This window comes from Triplophysa rosa, linkage group LG2 (assembly GCF_024868665.1).
Source record: "Triplophysa rosa linkage group LG2, Trosa_1v2, whole genome shotgun sequence".
Classification (NCBI taxonomy): domain Eukaryota; kingdom Metazoa; phylum Chordata; class Actinopteri; order Cypriniformes; family Nemacheilidae; genus Triplophysa; species Triplophysa rosa.
The window spans coordinates 28,048,105-28,069,772 of record NC_079891.1 but is presented as its reverse complement, the minus strand read 5'-3'; the positions used below and the strand labels follow the sequence as shown (position 1 = coordinate 28,069,772).

Sequence of the window (21,668 nt, the reverse complement as noted above, 5' to 3'; positions counted from 1 at the left end):
AACACACACACACACACACACACACACACACACACACACACACGCACACACACACACACACACATACACACACACACACACACGCATTCAGGTTTAGGTCCCCACCGGGATATACAAACATGAACACACATACACACACACATATGCTTTGACTTTCTGAAGAGCTCTTCTTGTAATGCATGTTCTTTTAAATATGCAATTAAAGCATCATCTGCGAAAATTTTAATTGTAGTTCTCTTTTCATTTGTGCTCTCCACCCCTCCACACACACACAAATGTTCATTAATTGCTTCTCCTGTCTTGCTTGTTCCTTTCATTTTGATTAAAAATGTTTTTTCTTTCCTTTCCCTTATGCCTGTGTGGTGTGCTGATTTTTCTGATTTAGCTGATTACAATGTAACATAAATCATGTGGTGAAATCAGTGCGTGTGTGTTTTAAAGATCTGTTGAAGTTGTTGAAGCTTAATCACACACTTGACCACTTCATAATTATCGGACTCTCTTAATAAAGTGTCTTTGTGCTTTTTTTAGTGAACACGATTCTCTATTCTTTGAGGCAAGGTGCTAGAATATTTTTTCATTCTCTCTCTCATGCACAACACAACACACACTCATGCACTGTTTACAGCGTATCTGACCAATCCCTTGGTACAGTCCTGAAAACACACTGTGTTTTATATAGCCAAATATAGTCAGGAATGCAAACACACATTAGAAGACGAAAGCTAGCAATGTGCGTCATTCAGACTGTAAGGAAGGAGAGAGAGTGGGACGCTCGGGAAAATGACAGGGCAGATGTTACTCACACAGACATTTAAAGCTATATTACTGAGGACTTCTCATAGATGTAATGCTCTTCATACTGCTATGATGATATTTCACTACACCTCACCCTTAACCCTCACATAGTCCTGTTGATGCTATTAGATTTGAAGCAAACACTTTTTTTTATGTTTCACTGTATTTGGAGATTCAAAGTATTAAATGCACACGCAACTTCTATACACAATACTTTGTGAATCAGGCTTTCAAATTGCAAAGTTTTACATGCAAATTCAGGAAGAGCTTTTGTTTATAACAGTGCAACCCCACATCGCTCTACCCAGAAAAACATATATTCAAGGTTCTTTTCCAGGGTTACAGAAAGAGATTTGAACCTTCATGGAAAATAACCTCTTCATGTGTAATGGAGTAAACATGTATGTATTTACAAGCTCAGAGTAATTCAGTTTTAATGCACTTAGTAAACTTTTGTGAGCTTTTTGTTAAATATTTTCGGTTTGAAAAAGGCAAGATTCCGATTATAAAATATTCCACTATCAATCTAATTCTGAAAAAAAGTGGGATTTTGTTCCTTACATATAGTATTCATGGGATATGCATGCTTGAGTGTTATTTTCATCAATAAACATCACAACACATATTCGCATTGACAAATAACATGTCTCTGTTGTTGACTTCTACAGCGATAGATATGAAGCGTGTCATGTATCCCAGAATGCCATGCTGTTGATGGAAGCCCATGCTCATCTTACCAATGGCTTGCAATCAAAAGAGAGACTTCTGCTACTTTTCACAGATTCTCTTATCATCGCCAAAACGAAGTATGTCAATATTTCTGTGTGTGTGTGTGTATTAATATGTGCATCAGTATAAGATATCTTTCTGTTACCTGATAAGTGTGCATCTGTTACAGGTCTTTATATCTAAAACTAAAGGCTTGTGTTAGCCTCTCAGACATATGGCTGGCATCCTGTATTCATATCATCACAGACAGGAAGGTCACCTACAAGCACTCGTTTGTGATTGGCTGGCCAACCACTAATTATGTTGCCACTTTTAGGTAGGTTTTGAAAAACACTCAAAGTAGTAGTTATCACATATATGACACGTTTGCCAATTCAATATGCCTTGCTCAGTCAAATAAAATACGACTGACTCACTCTTTGATTAACAAGGTTTATTAGTCTTCTAAACACACTGATTATTCTTTGGCTGCTGCTTTTGATGGTTCATCCTCCTTCGTTTAATTGCTTCCCTATCCTTTTGATTCTGAACAAAAAATATCTCTCCCACTCTGTTCCTTACTAGCTTACTGATCTATTTGTGTGTGTATTATCTAGTCTAGCTAACAAGGCCACAAAATCCATGTGCTGCAAGTAGTGAAAAAATAACAAGTGAATAGCAACAAACTTACATTTCTCACACAATTTGGCCAGTTTATTTGTTTTGATTCCTCTAGCAAAACGGTGCTAAAGCATCAAGTTCCCTTGGCAGAAGTAAAATGCTAACACAATGCTATCAACAGACTACACTTAAGGTCGCTCTAAATCAATGTCGCCTCCGACAACTCTTTCAAACTTTATTAAAAATGTGTTCCCTGGTGAGTAATTACTCCGTGAATGAATCCACATCTACGTTTTAAGAGATTTGTGCCCATGTTGCATTATTTGTGAGCTTTATATACGCGATCACGTCTGACGTCCCCACCAAAGGAAGTAGTAGCTTTTAGCAACTGGTTAGCAACCGCCATTTTTAAGACACAATAAGGCTTTAAAAAAATCACAAGCGGGTTATAATTAGTGTGTTTTATGTCATAGAATTAAACGTGAAAATATTTAGAGGTTTTGTTTACCACAGACCTTATTTCGGGCGATTTACCAAAAGCCCATTCAAAAAACCCATAGACATTGGAGCGATGGAACCTGGAAGTCCTATAATGCTAACTCACTTCCGGGTTTTGCATACAAAAATACGTCATCTCTGAGGTCCAAGAACTGTTTGGTTACAAGCATTCGTCCAAATATCTTTCTCTGTGTCCAACCAAACAAAGAAATGTATACAGGTTTGGAACAACTAGAGAGTGAGTAATTCCTGACAGAATTTTCATTTTTGAGTGAACTATCCCTTTAAATATTCTTATATAACTAAGGCATAATCCTGGTTTAAAATGAGCCTTGTTTGTAAAACCGGGCTCAAAAGTCATGAGTTGACCCTTTAGATTTATGATTCGCAGTCATTTGCAAGATAGCACCATCCAGACATTTTACATGGTCACAATGTTGGATTGAGTCACAACTACAAGTTTTTATTCAATTTTACAAAGTGTGAAAGGTTAATCAGATATAAAAAATCCATCGTCCCCACTTATTTATATCACAACCTCCTGTTGTTGTCTTCTCATTCAGTACCATTTATCTGAAAACATCATTCTGGAATAGATGTGTAATTCTTTCCCTCTCTCACTTTCTTCCTCCTTCACCCTTCAAATCAAAGTTCTTCAGAAACAAAGGAGAGATGGTTGCAATCTCTTCAGTGGTAAGGAAAAACACCTTGTTGTTTTTTTCTAAATTTAAACTGTCTCTGCTGAAGCATTCTGTCAGTTTTTCCTTCTGAATTTGTTATATTGTTTCATTTCACAGGCACACCTGCAGAGCCAGGCAGAAAGTCTTGCCAAGCGCTATTCTTCTCTACGTCTTGCTGCTCTGCCACCCGGATGATGACAGTCCAGCGGTACTCAAACTTCTTTGGCTTAATGTGAACCCGGCCCCTCCCGGCCCTCTGGGAACCTAAACTATGCCCCTGTTTATGTGTGGAGCTTATTCGTGTTCTTGGTTTTCTTGTTGTTTACATGTTATCGGCTGTCAAGACCATCGCTGTGGCAGTGGATGTGAGCACCACAGCAGAGAATGTGGTTCATTACATTAAGAAAGAGTGCAAACTGCTGGTGAGTTGTCCTTAAAACAGTACAGACAGTATGCAAGAGTCGTTAATAGAAATGGGAACCCATCTCTCTGCCCCTCATGCTTGTTTTTGCATAAAGTATCAGCTTGGATCTAGGCGGATCTGATCTGATACGTGAATAAATCTTGGTATGCCTATTAGTCCTGTCAAACATGAATTGGCAGATTTTAGGTTGCAATTTCTTTAATTATTTGCACGTCGTTTTATTGCTGTCTGATGATGTAAACATCAATGACTCTATTGCAAAGTTTGTCCACTGGCATTTCCTCTATTTTGATAACAGCCATTTCCTTTTTCCTGTCTTTCTCCAAAACAACATAACCACTTCCTGTGTGCAGCGTGAAGCCTCGGACTACCAGCTGGGTGTGAACTATGACAAAGAAGAAGAAACATACACCCTTATAGGTGATGACACTCTCATGACAAACAACATATAACCGATTACATAGACTCTCTAAGACAAATATGAGCAATCTAACAAAATAAATGCAATACAGTATATAGCGAAGAAACTGATTCAAAAGATGATTTTTTAAAAATAATACTATTTGCAGAGTAAAGAGAACATAATTGTGTATCTACTCTTATTTAAAAAAAAAGAATATGAAATTTCATACAGATATAATTAAAGAATCATAATGTTTTCTTTCCCTCATCATCCAGCATCCCAATAGGTATCCCTGTTGTGCCTTCATCTGCATTTTGCATCTTTGGCAACCGTGGGCTAGATTAAGTGTTTTTCTGAGAATGACAGAAATGAACCAAAAACATTTTGATTCTCATGGGAGACATAGAGCCTGCAGCAACATGTGTGTAATGTTACTGATTTGCACGCAAGGTTTATGTTTAAGGCTACAGGATATGAGAGGTTTCGTTTCAAATAATGGAATCTAAAACTGATTCTCATGTACATACTGTGTACTTATTATAGTATAGTAGCAGCGTGCAATTTCCTGCAACTTATATTTGATCTCATCCCCAATTTCCTGTCTTCATGTTTTTGTCTGTCTCAGGCCATGAGCTTCCATTCTTCATCCTCCATCATTCATTGCAGAGTCAGCAAGAGCACCGGCACATGCCCGCCGAGCACCTTCGGGAAGCGTTTAGTGGTGCCCAGCAGACAGAGGCCACGATCAAGACGCCTCACTTCACCCTAAAAACTAGAACACACACTCCAGGTGAGTGCACCGGCATCCCACACAACACACTGCGTACACTCAGACATGTGTGTTTGTTTGTGTGTGTGTGATTATAATTTAATTTTTTTTCCACACCGGACGTGGCATGGCGCGACAATCCCATTAGAACAAGCCGTGTGTCACGTCGGATCGCGTCGCGTCCGGTGTAGACACGGTGTGAGTATGAAGCTGCTGCATGCGCTACCACTGTTTGTGGCGGCCAGTTGCATATTTGATAAGCATGAATGCATTTGTGAAAGATGGGAAGGGTCAGATGGAGAGCAGCAGACCAGAGGCAGTACCGTGCTGATGGTATTTTTAATTATTTACCTTAACAGTCAGTGACCTGTTTCTCATTAAACGCTGATCCTGGTGACACAAAGCAGAGTGGAGCTGCTTAAGTAATACGGTTGGGATTGTTTAAATTACAGGCTAAGATGAAGTCATGGAAAAGGAAGCAAACAGTGTTGTCTAGCATAATGGGCTGCCAGGTTTACAGCGTCTTTGACAGGCCTGTTTTGCAGAAAGCTAAATGGATCGGGTCCATCTGTAGAGACGTTTGGTTGCCAAGAACACGCTTCAATGTTTTAATGATCACAGATGTGACGAGAACAATAACGGTTAATATTTGTTGAAGAATGTAAGCATGGATGTTTGAGCTTCTGGGACTGCTTTTTAATCTTCATGTAAAGATCTTCTGTGAATTTACCATCCACCTATGTCTCAAGGCCACTACCGCTGAGATAATGTTGTGTATGGAAATAATTGACATGTGTTGGGCTTGAAGCTTTTAGATGTATTTACTGTATGCAGTCTGTATGTAGGCCTACTGTATATTATGGTCGTCTTTCTGGTGCTCATTACAATCATACTGTGAGGAATTTTCTCTGAAAGAACCATATGCTTTGAACTCTGTTGACCATTATTAATATCAATAAGAGTGTAACTTTTTTATGACCTTGTAAGAAAAAGGCAGTGACTAGGCCGTGGTGCTAATTGCAATCCTACTGTGAGGAATTTCACATTTTTCTGACAGTATCATTTGCTTTAAACTCTGTTAACCCTAATCCATTCTAAAAGAGTGCAACTTAGACTTTTGAGAAAAAAGGCAGTGGCTTTTTCCTTGATAAAGCCATCAGTCACACACAGTTGCAAACCTTCTCAATGTTATTATTGCTGTAGATGATAATGAAACGTTGTACTTGCGTAACAAATAACTATGTACTTAAAGCCTTCACCATTCAGTCACAGTCACAGTCAGCTCTTGTTGTTGACCCATGACTTTGGCATTTTACTTTGTAATTGCCTTAGAAAGTTCAGTCAGTTCACTGTGCAAGCACATTCCATCTTTTCTACAAACCTGTTTTTCCATTGCACAGTATTTTACGTAAAAACTAAAACTCTTCAGTAAACACAATAGCGAAAACAGTTTACATTTGATTGATTACAGTTTTAGAGAATACTAATTTAATAAAACTGATATTATCTCATAAAATATGCTACAGTAATAAGCTTTTTGAATCCATCAGTAATTTAATACAGCTCTTGATTAGACATAATAGTGCCTGTCACGGGTGAGGTGGGGAAGAACCCAATTGCAAGGCAGCGGTGGTACGAAGACAAGACTTTATTACAATGGGGACAAAGCAAAACACCCACGGTGGGGTAAAACACGGACAGGATTAAAATACAAAACTGAAAAATAAACACTTCCCACGGGGGGGATAAAACAAGGGTATAAAATAACAAGACTATGATAAGACAGGAACCAAACTAAATTGCTAACATGACACAACGTCGAACAAACTTGAACACGAATTAAACAAGGCAGGGTAAACAGACAGTCGGGATCAGGAACAATATACAGGGCATGAACACAATAACAGGACTATCCAAAAACTCAAAGGGTAAAGCACGACGAACAAGGTAGTACGAACGAGCACAGGACAATAGACACAAGGGCATCTTAAAGGGTAACTAACAAGAGCGATAACAATGGGCAGGTAATGAAACACAGGCGGGAAGCTAAACGAGAGAACGAGAGGGGCGGGGCCATAAACGAGACCGGAGAGAGCGCATATTAAGTCATGATGACAATAATATGTCTCTCCCCACACAAAACATGAGGCTCTGTCATGATCCTGTCACTAGGTCAAGAAAAGCAAGACAAGATGGGACAGAACCCTGACAAGTGCCAGCCAGGGTCAGTTATTAGTAATAGGACCCCACGTTCATCGCTGAATGAAGAGAATGATTCAACGTAATCACACGGGATGCAGGCTAATCTCAGATCTTCTTCCTCTGAGAATAGCTCACGATAGATTGTCTCCTTTTGCTGTAATATTGCAGACATAGGGACACATATGGACACAAAATGATGCTGTGAGAAAACATGCAATGGCTATTGCATTTTCTTTTTTAACATATATCTTTATGTTTGTGTGTACATACATGTTATATTGTATATATTTTGTATATGTATTTCATAAAACCAGATTTTTTTACATCTGGAAAATAATAGGGCTCTTAAACGATTAAGTGCGATTAAAAGCATCCAGGATAGAAGTTTGTTTTTACATAATATATGTCTGTGTACTGTGCATATTCATTTTGTATTTAAAAACACACACATTTACAGTATCTACAGTATATATGTATATACTGTATATGTACTGTGTACGTATAGATATACTGTATGTATGTACACACACACACACGCACATGCACGCACACACACACACGCACGCACACACGCACACACACACACACACACACACACGCACGCACGCACGCACGCACACACACACACACACACATATTTAATTAAACATAATTAAATATAAACATTTATTGATTTGTATCCAGTATTTTATGTTTTTCTTAAATGTATACATGTATGTGTTTATAAATACAAAGTTCATATTAACACTGTGTCTACACCGGATGCGCCGCGCCGTATCCAGTGTGGACAAAATTTTAAATTATAATGGGTTTTAATGTGTTCTATAGTCTTTTGTCACGTTGCGACATTCTGTTTATTCTGAACGTGATTAATCATTTAACAACCCTAGAAAATAATTGTTTTAAATTTAGGTTTTGACTTAGCCTTGTGATACACTTTCAACGTGAAATGGTACAACTCACTAGTTTTCCACTTATATGTGCTAACAATGTACCGTAGCTGCCTATGAAACCTAAAATGTTTGAAAGAATATTTGTAGTTTTTATCTTTAGTATTTATATTTAAAAAAAATGTGTGACATGAGAAGAAATAATAGTAATGATTATTACTAAAGTAAATAAATAGTAAGTAAATATTAGTTAATGCCACTAAATGCATTTTGTGTTTTTTATCTGATTTGAAATTAGCTTTATTCTGTTCTGTGTGATTCAAATCCACATATTAATTATGTTCTTTATTTCTATTCTGAAAAACAACTGCAGAATGACAATTCCCATTCTCATGTGATTGCTCTGTTGTGTTATACTATCAGGTCTTTTTAAACACAAAAGAAAGAGGTCTCTGATTGATTGGGCCCTGAGGAGAGGACACCTTAACCAATCAGATGACAATGTCAAGTCACACAACGCCCCACAAAAGCTATTCGGCCAATCTCTTTCCTCTATCTGTCCTGATGGAAACCTGCCCAAGCCAATAATGGTATGTCAATCACTGGTTTAATTCAGTAAATATACAATTTTAATATTTCATTATTTCTGTATTTTATGGCTTCCCACAATGCTAGAGTGTTTTCTAGACTTTAATCCAGTAGATTCGTGATGTGATCACAGCTTGAGGTTGATAGTGTCACTATGGCCATTTAGTGCATGACTCATTTTACTTATACACAGAGCCATAATTGTAGGACAACATAATTACATTACTAATCTTTTTAAATTAAAATCTTAAAATTGATGTCTTTGATTTGTCAGTTCAGGGATTTGTCTGTTATTATGTATGTCCAGGACCTGCTGTATCTTCTGTTCTGTGAGGGTCCGGAGACCTGTGGAATCTTCCGCCGCTCTGCGAATGCCAAAAGCTGTAGGATTCTAAAGGAGCGAATGAATTCTGGGAAAAGCATTTCACTGCATGAAGAGTCTGTGTTTGTCTCTGCATCTCTTATAACAGTCAGTACTTAGTCATCCCTCTGAACCTTTTGCTCTGAATACACATTCACACAATCACTCTGAATCTAACTTTTAATAAATCTAATTTTGTCATTGTTTTTAGATTGGCATTGATTCTAATGTCAATTTTGCATGTAGGAGTTTTTGCGTGATCTGCCTGGTTGTGTGTTACGTTGTGACTTGTATGAAGAGTGGATGGAAGTTCTGCAGATCGAGGATCAACAGCATAAGCTTTATAAAATCAGAAGGTGAGAACAGCTGATCATATCAATCCTTTGCTAAAATACACAACCTGTTCGCCTAGCCACCCTTGTGTACAGTATTATTGTGTATCACCAATAGAAGCCAACTCTGGCATTCTGAGATTTTCAGGTGCTTTCCACAATGATATGCTATTACCAAGACACCAATGTCAGATGTGTGCGATAAAAAGTTAAAATAGATGGTATCATGGCTCCCAAACCTGTAGTGAGCCTTTCACGATGTCTAAACCTTATTCAAGGGCTAAGACATTGGTGTGCTTTCATGGAATTTGACATTACCTTTGCTTTAGTTGAAGTCAAAATTGCAGTTTTGTTGTTTGTTTTAAAAATGTATTTTTTACTTATTTTTTATTTGTTTAATGTACATTTTTTGCATTTGTGTAATGTTCATTTGACACCACCTGTATGCGTCCAGTTTGTTCGCGCAGCTTCCGGAGGAGAATTTCACCTTGCTGTGTCACTTGTTTGGAGTGCTGCACAGGATACACAGCCACTCGCATGTAAATCTGATGACGGCATCAAACTTAGCCCTCTGCATCGCACCCAACATGCTCTGGAGGTCATCCCAGGTCAGCCCCGAGCTGGATGGAAAGAGCACATTGCAGGTAAATGAGTAAAACAACTGGTTATGCACACATGAATTCATACCACTAATTCTTTACAGGGGTAGATGACAAATGTAGTCTATTAGCTTTGAATTCAAAATCAAAATTGTAGGTATGGATGTACAATACATAAATACTGTCCTTTTTAACTACACAGAGAAACTTTGCTTTGAAACTGGTTTCCAGACGAGTAATTGGAAATTGATTTAAAGATTAGGTTTGGTGCTGCAAAGAAGTAAATGCTCATTTCTTTGCCATTTTGCCCATCATTGCTGTCATGCCGCTAACATGCTGTCTGTAAAAATCGTGATCAAAACAGATTGCTCTAATTATTCTCTGTCTGTCCTGGAAAATGTTATTCCTGCGCCTGCTGTTAAACGCTCCAGTCCACTTTTTTATGACAGGCTTTTCTGAAATTACATGATTGACATTTTTGGCCTTGAATTTCAATGGGTACATGTTTGATCTCTCCAGTCAACCAATTCACATTTTCGAATTGTGTATAAAAGCAATATAATCATGCTACATTTTTACAGTGGATTTATAGATCACTTCGCAAGATTTTTTAATCTTACATACAGTATATACAGTTTTTAAATCCTAAAGATATTACTTTAACAGTTTGATTCAGTTATACATGTTCTGTTGGTTGAATTTCGTTTAAGTAAAGGATGAAGTTCTTCTGGACCAGCGTTGGATAAGTGTTGTCAGAAGTGTTCTATAGTTAGATGCACAGCTATTTAGTCATTTTACTCTTACTTCATCAAGCATATACAGTGTGTGTTCAGACCAAGAGCGAATTAAACTATTTGTGAATAAATTACATACAAATTCAATGCAAAGATGGGAATTTGAACCGGGCAATGTAAATGACTCGAATTGTGAGGTGCGATTACAGCGAACGTGCGATATTTGCCAACGATTGCGTCTTCCATGCAAGTTGAAAAAAAATTGTGTGTAATAAAACCAAGTAGTCCTGCAAGTAATATAACGTGATGCTTTGGCACAGCGTAAGACTTATAGCTGATTACTTAGTGTAGTCTGTGTTGGTGTATAAAAGAACGCCGCATCTGGTGTTAACCGATTGGAGCCATTGTTCGACCCCTCGCTTCTTACTGCTCTTGTTAAGACATCACAGGCCACTTTCTGAGTTAAACCCCGGGCCTCAATGATTTAATAAGCAGTCACTTTTGAATTTTAAACACACAGCCTCTGGGAGGGATGCGTCTGGAGAGTCCTTCAATAGAACTGGTATGTGTACATCTCGTACCTCAAGAGAAACTCATAACTTCTTTCAGCAAGCAGATTCTGCTTTGTGATGCATCTCTGCTGGCTAAGACCTGGAGGAGCAAACAAACAAGATTTATTAGATGCCACTAATATCAGTTTCATTGAACAAGATTTTTACATTTGGCATGCACTTTCTTTCCATAATAATGTACATACACTGTGCTTTTTATAACAAGAGGTAGTTCAAGTACATTATGCACTAGTGCTAATACTGTAGAAAAACAGCTTTATCCTGAGAAGTCTGCTAGACCACTTCAGAAGAAGCCCACACAATGGTGTTGCTAAAGCAGCTGCCAGCAGGGGCCATTTTCAAAAGTGGACAAAAAAACCATGAGCCCTTGGAGTTTGCTTGGTTTAGTGAGTGATGATGGCAAAGCTGAAGGCTAGTGTTTTTATCAACTTCGCTGAAGTATTTTTGGGAGGTAAGATCCCATCTACAGAGGAAGTGAAGTGTGTCTGCATGGCAGAGATGGAGACATTTCTTGGTGTAGAGAAAAGCCTTTCAGAGGGAGAGAGAAGGTTTAAACCAAATGGCTTGTAAATAACAGCAGGCCACTGAGAGCACGTCAGCTCACAATCTCCTGAATCGAATGTAGGCCTAGCAAAGTCACTGATATGAACAACGCAAGAACTGATTTCGAGATTTAGCTATGTGGGAGAAAGTGGAGCTTTCTAAAGGAGTTTTTATAAGACAAAGAGATGAAGGTTACCGACATCAATTACATCTTTTTCTTTTATTATGCCCTTGATAAACCCACACAGATTTTTCATTTAATATCACGGATATTCTTTTTATCTCACAGCGCTCTTTTCCATTTATGCATTTGGCAGACGCTTTTATCCAGAGCGACTTACAGTGCATTTAGTCTATACATGTCTCTTTTTATCAGTGTGTGTTCCCTGGGATCGGACCCACAACCTTACGTTGTTAGCGCAATGCTCTACCAACTGAGCTACACAGGAACACTAACAGTGCTCTTTCTAATTTGCCTGGTATGTATTTGTAATTCCATTAATTTAAAAAAGCAGGACAGACTGTCTGGATACCAAAGAAGAGAATTCTTAGACGCTGGTCACTATAACAACTTATTGATTTGGATCTGACAAAATAAGCATTCTGTTTTGAAAATCTTTCATGAATGAGGCAGAATAAATATAAGCATGCACGCATTCTGAATCTTCCTCCTGACCCTTCAAAAATGTCTTATTACGTTGCCATCCCATTGAGAGCTGGAGGGGTATGACTGTGAGAGGTATGACTCTGCTGCGCTTTTCATACCCATATTTCTGTATCATTAGTCAGTAGATCCATGGGGGGGTGGGGGGTTGCTGGGGATATGGAACCTTTATGTGGGGGGAAAGGCTCCAGAGGAATAATGTGTAGCCCGCTTCTAAAATCCTTTATTATTACATGCTTATTGTGGTCTTTACCCTGTAGAGCATAGATAGAAATGTAAATGCCACAAATTAAGAAGGAAACTGTCACATATTGCAGCGGGGAAGAACCCAGATGCAGGCAGCAGTGGTGAGGTGTTAACAAAAAGGTTTATACTACACAAAAACCCACAATGGGGTGACAATACACTACAACCAGAATACTTCTCAAAGGATAAACAAAAACTTCCCACAAGGGGACAAAACGAGAACTAAATATCATAAACAAAACCAACTCACAAAACAGGCAAGGTAGGGCAAGACAAGGCAGGAATACGAGGATTACAAGACCACTGACCATGAACAAGGACCGTTTAAACCACATACAGGAAACAATGAACCGACACAGGACAGGAAAAACAGAGGCTTTAAATAGGGGAATACAAACGAGGGATGATAACACAGGGAGGGTGATGGGCAGGTGACAAGGATCAAACACTAAGGAGAAGTTAACGAGGGAACGAGAGGGCGGGGCTAAAAGACGGGACACCGGAGAGAGAGAGAATATGGAAGGCATGGATGGAAATAGGCAGATGACATGTATAATAATGCATAATATATGCATTATAAAACTAGGCATTATAAGCTCAATTTATGGTTATTTTGTGAAGGAGATGGGGTGGAGACGTCTGTATGCATAGTCTTCCCCAAACTGGGATTTTATAAAGGGAATTATACGCAGGTTTTGGCGTAAAATCTTGCTTTTGTGCGTGCGCACCCTATATGGATAAAATTTATGCACAGATTTATAAATGAGACCCCAGTTCACTCTGACAATTATTACTGTCACACAGGTTTGATAAATGTGTACTGAATGTACAGTAAGTGGGCCATTTGGGATTACCTGCTGTACCTGTTTTTGTGGTTCCTCATGTCCAGGAGTACAATAATGCTTGCTGTACATTAAATCCATACAAATTTGTTAGAAAGGAACAACAGGAGTCGTTGGAGATTTATCACAGCATAACATACCGTCTACTCGTGGCCACAGTTCTCAGGTGTGTATATTAGAAATCGCATTTCCAATGCAAATTGTACAGATCTGTACATTGTCATTACATTTTCCCATCATGCAGTTGATTTCCATTCCTGTGGGCTCACTAGTAGCGTTGCTAAGAAAATCGTGATTGGATCTTTGCTTTTGTTATTGAGCCCTTCAAAGAACGAAATTCCAGGAATGAGTCACACAGAAGCACAAACAAGCATAAAGGATATTTATGCACATACCAGACGCACACACATGAGGGTTGCATAGTTTCTGTGCTACATGTGTAAACACTCTTGAACTGGCAGAAACAAAGTGCTAGGCAACTGGCGCACACCATGTGAACACCACCGTCATCGACGGAGCTCATGGAAATACACAAAGCATTAATCTTTTAAAACTTTTAACAAATCACAAACTTTGCAAGCTGCTTTGTTTCCATATTGGCTTGAACTCCAGTTCAACGCTGCAAGTTTACATATTGATGATGTTTTGGTCTATATCTTTTGTTCAGGTTGCACAGCTCATCCAGTTCCTGATAGAAAACACTCCCGCCGTATTTGGAGATGATCTGGAGAGTCTGTTCACCAGCCGGATAATTTCAGAAGCGGGAACACGTGACTCAGCAGGTAATCGTGTGGTTATGCACTTTGGCCCTTGTTATACTGACACATTCAAGACGATTGAGGCAATTTTCAGACAGCAATTAGCCTTTCTGACAGTGCCGTTTCACGGTACACCCACACACATTTCCGCTGCCCATGCACAGGCGATGTTCAAGTCTCATCGATTACTCGTATAGGGCGTCATGCCTAGCAGTAAAAGTGAATTGAGGAAGAATAACTATTAGGATCCTACGAACATTTTGTAGAACAGACTTAGGGAGTACTTTTAGGTTGATTTTTTTGTATAAAATGTTGATAAATGTAGGTTTAGAATACATACTGCATAATACATTCTAGTTTTAACAAAAGGGTATCAAACAGTATATGCAGTGTGCAATAATACGCATTTTAAACAATAGTCTATTGTTGTGACCTGGTGGTCTTTGCTGGTTTATTCTGTTTAGTTTATTCTTTAAACTGGATTCGAATTGATCTGCATGTCAGCAAATTTTCTCAATTGTATCTGTTTTTCTCTTTCTTGAGAACTGAGATGTTCTGCGCTATGAGAAATCAAGTAGCTGGGCCTCTGAATAAATCAAAACAATAACTCCCAGTATTCTCTGTTGTCTTTCTGTCTCAGCAAAGGTTTTTAGTGGGTTTCTGACCTGTGCTTTCAGACACTAAAGGAGTTTCCCAGGCATCTCTTATAGCCATTTCGAAATTGGTCTTGGCAGTTGGTCACCCTCCCGATAAAAGACAAATGTTTCTTTCTCCTGAGGAATAGGTTTTCTTCGTTTTTCCTGCAATTCAGACCAACCAATCACTGTTGCTAAGAATAACTCCTAATTCCCAGAGTGAAGAAATTTGCCTTTTGCCATTTATGGCTGACAATTTCGTTCACCTGAGAATTTATTTTGCTTAGGCTTTCAATCTGAGTGCCAACTAAAGACGGTCTGACACTCCCTTTACTCAAGGGTGGTTTCCATCAAATCTCTGTGCCATAGAAGCATGATTCATGCATTCAGAGTAACCTTCAGCTGATTCTTCCATCTGAATGTCTGATTCACTGTTGTCCAGTGGGATCTTATTTACTCAGATGTACTGCAGACGTGACCCATGACTTGGAGAACAAAGCATGCTGGTCTATATGTAGCATGATTTGTTTTGATAATAAGTAGTGCTGTCGATCGATTATATAAAAATTAACTAATTAATCACACTTTTTTGTAATTTTTTTGTTTGTTTTTTCTTAATTTTAACATTAATTATAGCCATTCAACATTGAAGTATAATTGAACAAAGTAGTTTAATGTAACGCTTGCCAAAGGATGAACGCTTTTAAGAGCTGCTTTAAGTTAACACGTTAATCTAAAAAAATTAATTGCATGCATTAATGCCTTATTTTTGACAGTCAATGAGAGCATTTACATGCACAGTGTTACACTAATTATGCTTAATAAGTCGTCAACATTTATAATCATGTAAATGCTTTAAACTGTTGCTATATTACGGTGGCATATTGCTGCCACTTACATTTTATTTTTTCCACTCAATTATGTCGTTTTAACAAGATAATATGTTATAGGTAGATAATAAATTTCTTGTTATAAAGGGATAATATGACGTCTCATAATAATTACACATCAACCTATTACGTGAAAGCAACATGTTTTCTAGATGGACATATGTAAAATGTCATGTTTTCGAACCACGGCCAGCTGTACGGTACACTCTAAAAAATCCGTAAAAATAGGGCACAATATAGGCCTACTGTATTAATATGAAGGAATTTTCTGTATTCATTTTTACAGTTGTTTAACCTATATTTTACATTTTGCACTGCATTAAAATGCATTTTAGCATTAACGGAAATGTCCATAAAATAAAGGAAAATGTACTGGTAATTTTCTGCCGTTTTTTATGGGATTTCTTTTTTACAGTGTAGCCAAAATCAAGACAGCGATTTCTCTTCTGAGTTGCACTTACGGATCCAGAATATTTAATAAATGTTTGACTGACAACAAATCCAGCCTGAATACATTTCAGATGTAGTAGTTCATATCCACGAAGCTTCCCATAACGGTCTAGTTCATCAACAAGGAATAATGCCACTAATGGGTCTCCTCAGCTACCACAGTGACAACCGGACCATATTCGTTGCCACGATGTAACAAATAATGTTCCAGTGTCTTAACTTTGTGATTCCCATATTCGTCGGGATGATGTAACATTGGAAATAACCGTTGATGTTTTAATGATGCCAGAGTGTGGCTCTTTGCAGAACAGAGAACGCGCGTGCTGGACAAGCGCGTGCATTAAATAAATGGAAACAGTTTTAATTGTTTTATCTTATTAAACTCCAGTTTAATAGCTCAGTTAATAGCATCAGTTCAGTTAAATGAACCATCTCGTAAAAAAACTTAATTCATTTATCGAATTCATGCAATTCCTTTTGAATTGTCTATTAATGAAATCCTAAGTGAGAAAAATATGTTGTTTAAAATGAGCTTGTTTAAATCTTGTTTGGATTCATTGTGCCCTGCTGTTCTCAGTATTGTTAATGATTCCTTGCATTCTGGTGTTGTACCAGCACCATTGAAAACTGCTGTTGTAACACCGGTTCCAAAAAAGCATAATGTTGATTTGGATCATTTAAATAATTATTGTCCTATATCAAATCTTCCTTTTCTCGCGAAAATTCTTGAACGTGTTGTGGCTTTGCAGCTACACAGTCATCTTACACTAAATAATCTATTCGAGCCCCTTCAGTCTGGATTTCGAAAATTTCATAGTACTGAGACAGCCTTGGTCAAGGTCTCCAATGATCTGTTAATAGCCTCTGATTCTGGTTCTCTTTTTATTCTAATCCTTTTGGATCTTAGTGCTGCTTTTGATACGGTCAACCACAACCTTTTACTCCAACGTCTGGAAACTGTCTTTGGTGTTTCTGGGACTGTCTTAACATGGTTTAGATATTACTTATCCGATCTTAAAACAGTTCGTGTGTATGCGTGGTAGCCGGTCTGAGACTGGTTTTGTCTGTACGGGTGTTCCTCAAGGTTCAATTTTAGGTCCCTTACTTTTTAGCATTTACATATTTCCACTTGGATTGCTTTTAAGATCACTTGGGATTAATTATCACTTTTATGCAGACGATACTCAGATTTACATTCACTCTAAGCCTAGTCAAAATTGGGATGTTCCTTTTTTAACACATTGTATTTCTTAGAGTAAATCATGGCTGTCCCAAAGCTTGTTGTGTCTTAATAGTGATAAGACTGAGGTTTTGCTTATTGGCACCTCCCATCAGCTTCGTAAAGCTGGTTCACTACTCTTAAACGTTGATGGCTCTGTTTTGGAACCACAAGCCAAATAAAAAAATCTAGGAGTAATATTTGATTCAAGCTTGTCATTTGTCTCTCATGTTCAGTACACCGTAAAGAACTTCTACATTCATCTCAGAAATATTGCTAGACTCCGTTCTATGTTATCCCTTTCCGTGACTGAAAGGCCTATAAATACTTTTGTTTTCTCCCGTATTGACTATTGCAATGCCCTTCTTGCTGGGGTTCCTAAAACCACACTTAACAAATTGCAATATGTGCAAAATTCAGCTGCTAGGATCCTGACCGAGAAATGAGCATATCACACCAATTCTAAAGTCTCTGCACTGGCTCCCGGTCAGGTTCCGAGTTGACTTTAAAGTCCTCATGCTCACATATAAGGCACTGCATGGTCTGGCCCCTCAGTATCTGTCTGCACTCTTAACTTTATACGCACCTAAGCGTCATCTACGCTCCTCACAAGCAGGTCTATTGGTAGTCCCACAGACACGGGTACGTTCTGTAGGGGACAGAGCTTTCTCATCCTATGCTCCTAGACTTTGGAATGCTCTGCCTCCTAACATCAGAGACGCACAGAATTTAAATTTAAATATTTTTAAATCTTATTTAAAAACATACTTTTTTAGGTTGGCTTTTTCCTGACTTTTATGTATTTAATTGTTAGGAGACACAATATTTAATTACTTACAGTTATTTTGGTTGGCAGCGAAATTTTCGCTTTTGCATCATTATAGTTGGTGTTACTGTATATGCATCAACATTCCTACCTCAATGTCTGTCCATTTAAAAAAAACTCTTTGCCTTTCCTATATTTACGCAACATAAGGCAGAAAGTAAATAAAAGTCGCGGGTTGAAGTGTTTTACTCATGCGCAGTAGATGGATGTAAGCGTTTTCAGGATGTTTTAGCGTGGATGGACAGTACTTGGATAATGCTTGAAAACGCTAGTGTGGATGAAGAGCTTTTTAAAATTCATGAAAAGATTTTTTATTCATGTGGACAAGGTCTTAAATGGTAATTCGTAATGCATTTTATAATAGACGTTAATTATTTTTGCAATTTTAATAACAGACAAAATGTGATAAAGAGCGCTCTGTGAAGCCACTATAAGCTTTCTTTCAAGTCAGTGAAAGTGAATTTATATGACCGTGCGTGTATAAGTGACAGATTTTTCTTTTGTTGTAGATGGCTCATATCTTCAACACTCCTCTTCAGAAGACACAGATCAAGACTTCATCGTATCTTCCCCTCTCTCTCCTGAAGTCCACCCACTTTTCCTCCCTCTGGCCGCACTTTCTTTCAAAGAGAAGAGGAGAACGCGCCCCTTTCATGTTGATGCGCCAGCATCGCAGGGAACGTACAGCTGTAGAACACTGGATTCAATTTCATCACAATCTAGTGCTTCTGTGAACACGCTGGGGGTTGGTAAACTTAGCCAAACGCGTGATCGATGCCTCTCTGAGCCCATGATGTATTTTGCAACGCCCCAAGCGCAAATGTTGGTGCACACTCCTGTTATCCGACAATCCAGCTACGATGCAGCTGTGATAAACAACCGAATCGAGCAGTCTCGGAGCTCCATGGGGTTAAGCCCAGAACAACAGGTGCATAATTCGGCAACGGGCCCAAGGCGACGCCGTTACACTTTCTGGAAGTCGCCACAAATCCCCACCCGCTTCAAGCATCCCGCGCAGAAATTGGCAAGCATGTCAAGCCTGTCGTCTGCTACCACTTCCTCTCTCAGCTCGTTGGATAGCACGCTGTCTCTGAGCTCCGCCGATTTGATCCCAAGCCCACAAGATACACAGAGTCGACCTTTTCTGTTTGGCGCCGGTGCGAGATTGCGGCCTCTCACGCCTGAGATGTCTAGGAAACGTTGGACGAACGTTTTTACTTACGATGAGGAGGAGAAGGTGGACATGTGGGATCAAGAGTTAGAAATGGATAAGAAAGAAAGAAAGTTTGAGGCATCTCCTCATGCAGAGAGAGTCGAGAGCAAGGATTCGATGAAGTTTATTATAACGGAGGTTAAAGCTGTACAACGACAATGTGCGTCAGATTGTCAGTGTCTTGCTGAGTATGTAGGGCAACATGACGTGGATTCTCAAGCAGTCTCGCGGGAGCCCTGCTGCATACGGACACTCCCAATGGCAAAGCAGATCGACAATGAGATGCAGGAATCCGAGTTAAAACAAACACCTTTGGGCGCACCGAAAATCATTACCAAAAAAGACAACTCTGACAGTCATTTGAGGTGTTTAAATGCACGCTCTGTAATACATGCCTCTGGTGGGCAAAAAGTGAGCAGAATGAAAATCACTTTCTTTCCTTCTGCTGGAAAAGTGATGCTCAAACATTCGAAGGTCAGAGATCAGACTTCAAAAAGTGTCACTATGAAAACTGAGCATAATGAGAGGCTTGGGTTCACCGAACAAAAGAAGGCCAAAGGGGGGGAATCGCTTGAGGTGACCATTCCCCAAACACTGTTTTATGGTCATGACGGTCCTTTAGGGCTTTGTTCTGAAACGTCACAACAAATGTCAATAGAGGTGAATGCCCGCAATTCTTCTTTTGAAGATGTGGGCGAGAAGGATACTGGAGCCAATGTTAGCATGATCAGCGGCAATAGTAGTCTTGGCAATGGAGTATGCGGTTACCCAGACAAGAATACTGTCCAGAATGTCGAATCTGTTACTCGTGACAAAGTTATTAGTAGCGCGAATGCCACTGATGCCCTGCACAACCCTGGTAGCATTATTGAAAATGCCCAACCCGCTGTTAGCATTAGCAGTGGTTCTGGCATTAGTCACAGTATTGGCATCTTTCATGGAAATGCTAATCAGGGCACCTTGTCTCCGAAACCCGCTACCAAATTTGCAGGAACTTTCCGCCACACAATATGCATCAAGCTTCCCGTTAATGTTCGCAACAGAGGGCCTGTGCAAAACAAACTATAATCAATTGTTCTTAGATGTATGATTCATCTACTTTTGAAGAGAGTCATTATAGGTGTGATGTAAATGGGTCTTGAGAGAGTGGTACAGCTGTGAGAAAGAAAAGTGTGGAGTGAAATGGGGTGGGGGGTTGGCGAGCTCCCTGCTGGCAATGATACAATGCTGTTAACTGTATGGGCAAAAAAAATAGTGTAGCCATATACACAGAAAGATTAAGAATCAATAATCAAGAATATAATCAGGAAGCAAGAAAGAGTGATGAGAATCTAAACCTGAGCTGATCTCATTTTTCTCACTGAGGTATGGTTTTCTGAGCACTTCAAGGTAAATCTTTGTTATACAACAAAACTAGCCTACATGTTAAGTTTGCAGCGTTATATCAAACATTTTTTCTATCATTATTGATAAAGGTGTCTCATCGATATCGTTTTATTGCCCAGCACTAATTTTGCCTAAATTATTTAATCTAATTTTATTTTATTATTCTACCAGCCTATAGCATTGTGTACAAACCATTCTGTTGTCTAACGTTAGCCAATTGTAATGGGCCATATTATGACATAATAATCTGTGGGCTTTTTCTCTTTAGTTCTCTGGTGTATCAAAATGAAACTGTGATGTGTAACTATTTTTCATTGTAAATGAACTGACAAATTGTTTTGAATATCTCCTATTTTTTGACGGGTGGAAAAGCTTGTTCTATAGATTTTATTTTCCTTGACACTAAGCTTTTGTCATTGACCACTTTTATATTCTGTTTTGTGGTGTGACAAAAGAAAGGTGTCAGTTTTAATCTCTTTTGGTGTTCCTTTGCCTGAGTTCATCATGAGTTAATTTAGTCTATCACCTGTTTCTGTTCTCCCTGATTATGCTTGTTTTTTCCGTCTGTGGATTAATTAAAAGATACCCTCATATACTCTGTCGTGCGTTTATTGCCACATCCATTATGTGACAAAAGGCAATCTGGGTTTTCTTGCATCAACAAGCATAATACATACATTAATGTATATTCATTGAAAAAAAGACAATGTTTTAAAATCAAAACACTGAGCTATAACCTACTCTTCCCATTCTCTAGATTCTCTACTGTAGAACCTGGCTGTTGTTTACTGTTGAATGGTGCTATGGGTTTGTTTTA

The 21,668-nt window shown here is 38.7% G+C and overlaps 1 protein-coding gene across 3 annotated transcripts in view; it reads left to right on the top strand.

Moving 5' to 3' along the window:
* arhgap20b (Rho GTPase activating protein 20b) overlaps positions 1-21,438 on the top strand; it is a 22,922-nt gene extending 1,484 nt beyond the window's left edge. For 2 of the 3 annotated variants that reach the window (XM_057350342.1, XM_057350363.1), the window contains exons 3-15: positions 1,467-1,604; positions 1,697-1,843; positions 3,277-3,318; positions 3,423-3,513; positions 3,650-3,727; positions 4,083-4,149; positions 4,758-4,922; positions 8,417-8,583; positions 8,889-9,050; positions 9,189-9,298; positions 9,729-9,918; positions 14,142-14,256; positions 18,762-21,438. In XM_057350342.1, the coding sequence (XP_057206325.1) occupies positions 1,467-1,604; positions 1,697-1,843; positions 3,277-3,318; positions 3,423-3,513; positions 3,650-3,727; positions 4,083-4,149; positions 4,758-4,922; positions 8,417-8,583; positions 8,889-9,050; positions 9,189-9,298; positions 9,729-9,918; positions 14,142-14,256; positions 18,762-20,533 (3,244 nt within the window). In that variant the 3' untranslated portion in view covers positions 20,534-21,438. The remainder of the gene's footprint in view (positions 1-1,466; positions 1,605-1,696; positions 1,844-3,276; positions 3,319-3,422; positions 3,514-3,649; positions 3,728-4,082; positions 4,150-4,757; positions 4,923-8,416; positions 8,584-8,888; positions 9,051-9,188; positions 9,299-9,728; positions 9,919-14,141; positions 14,257-18,761) is intronic. The other variant, XM_057350353.1, reaches the window with a different exon arrangement.
* Positions 21,439-21,668: the final 230 nt, after the last annotated feature.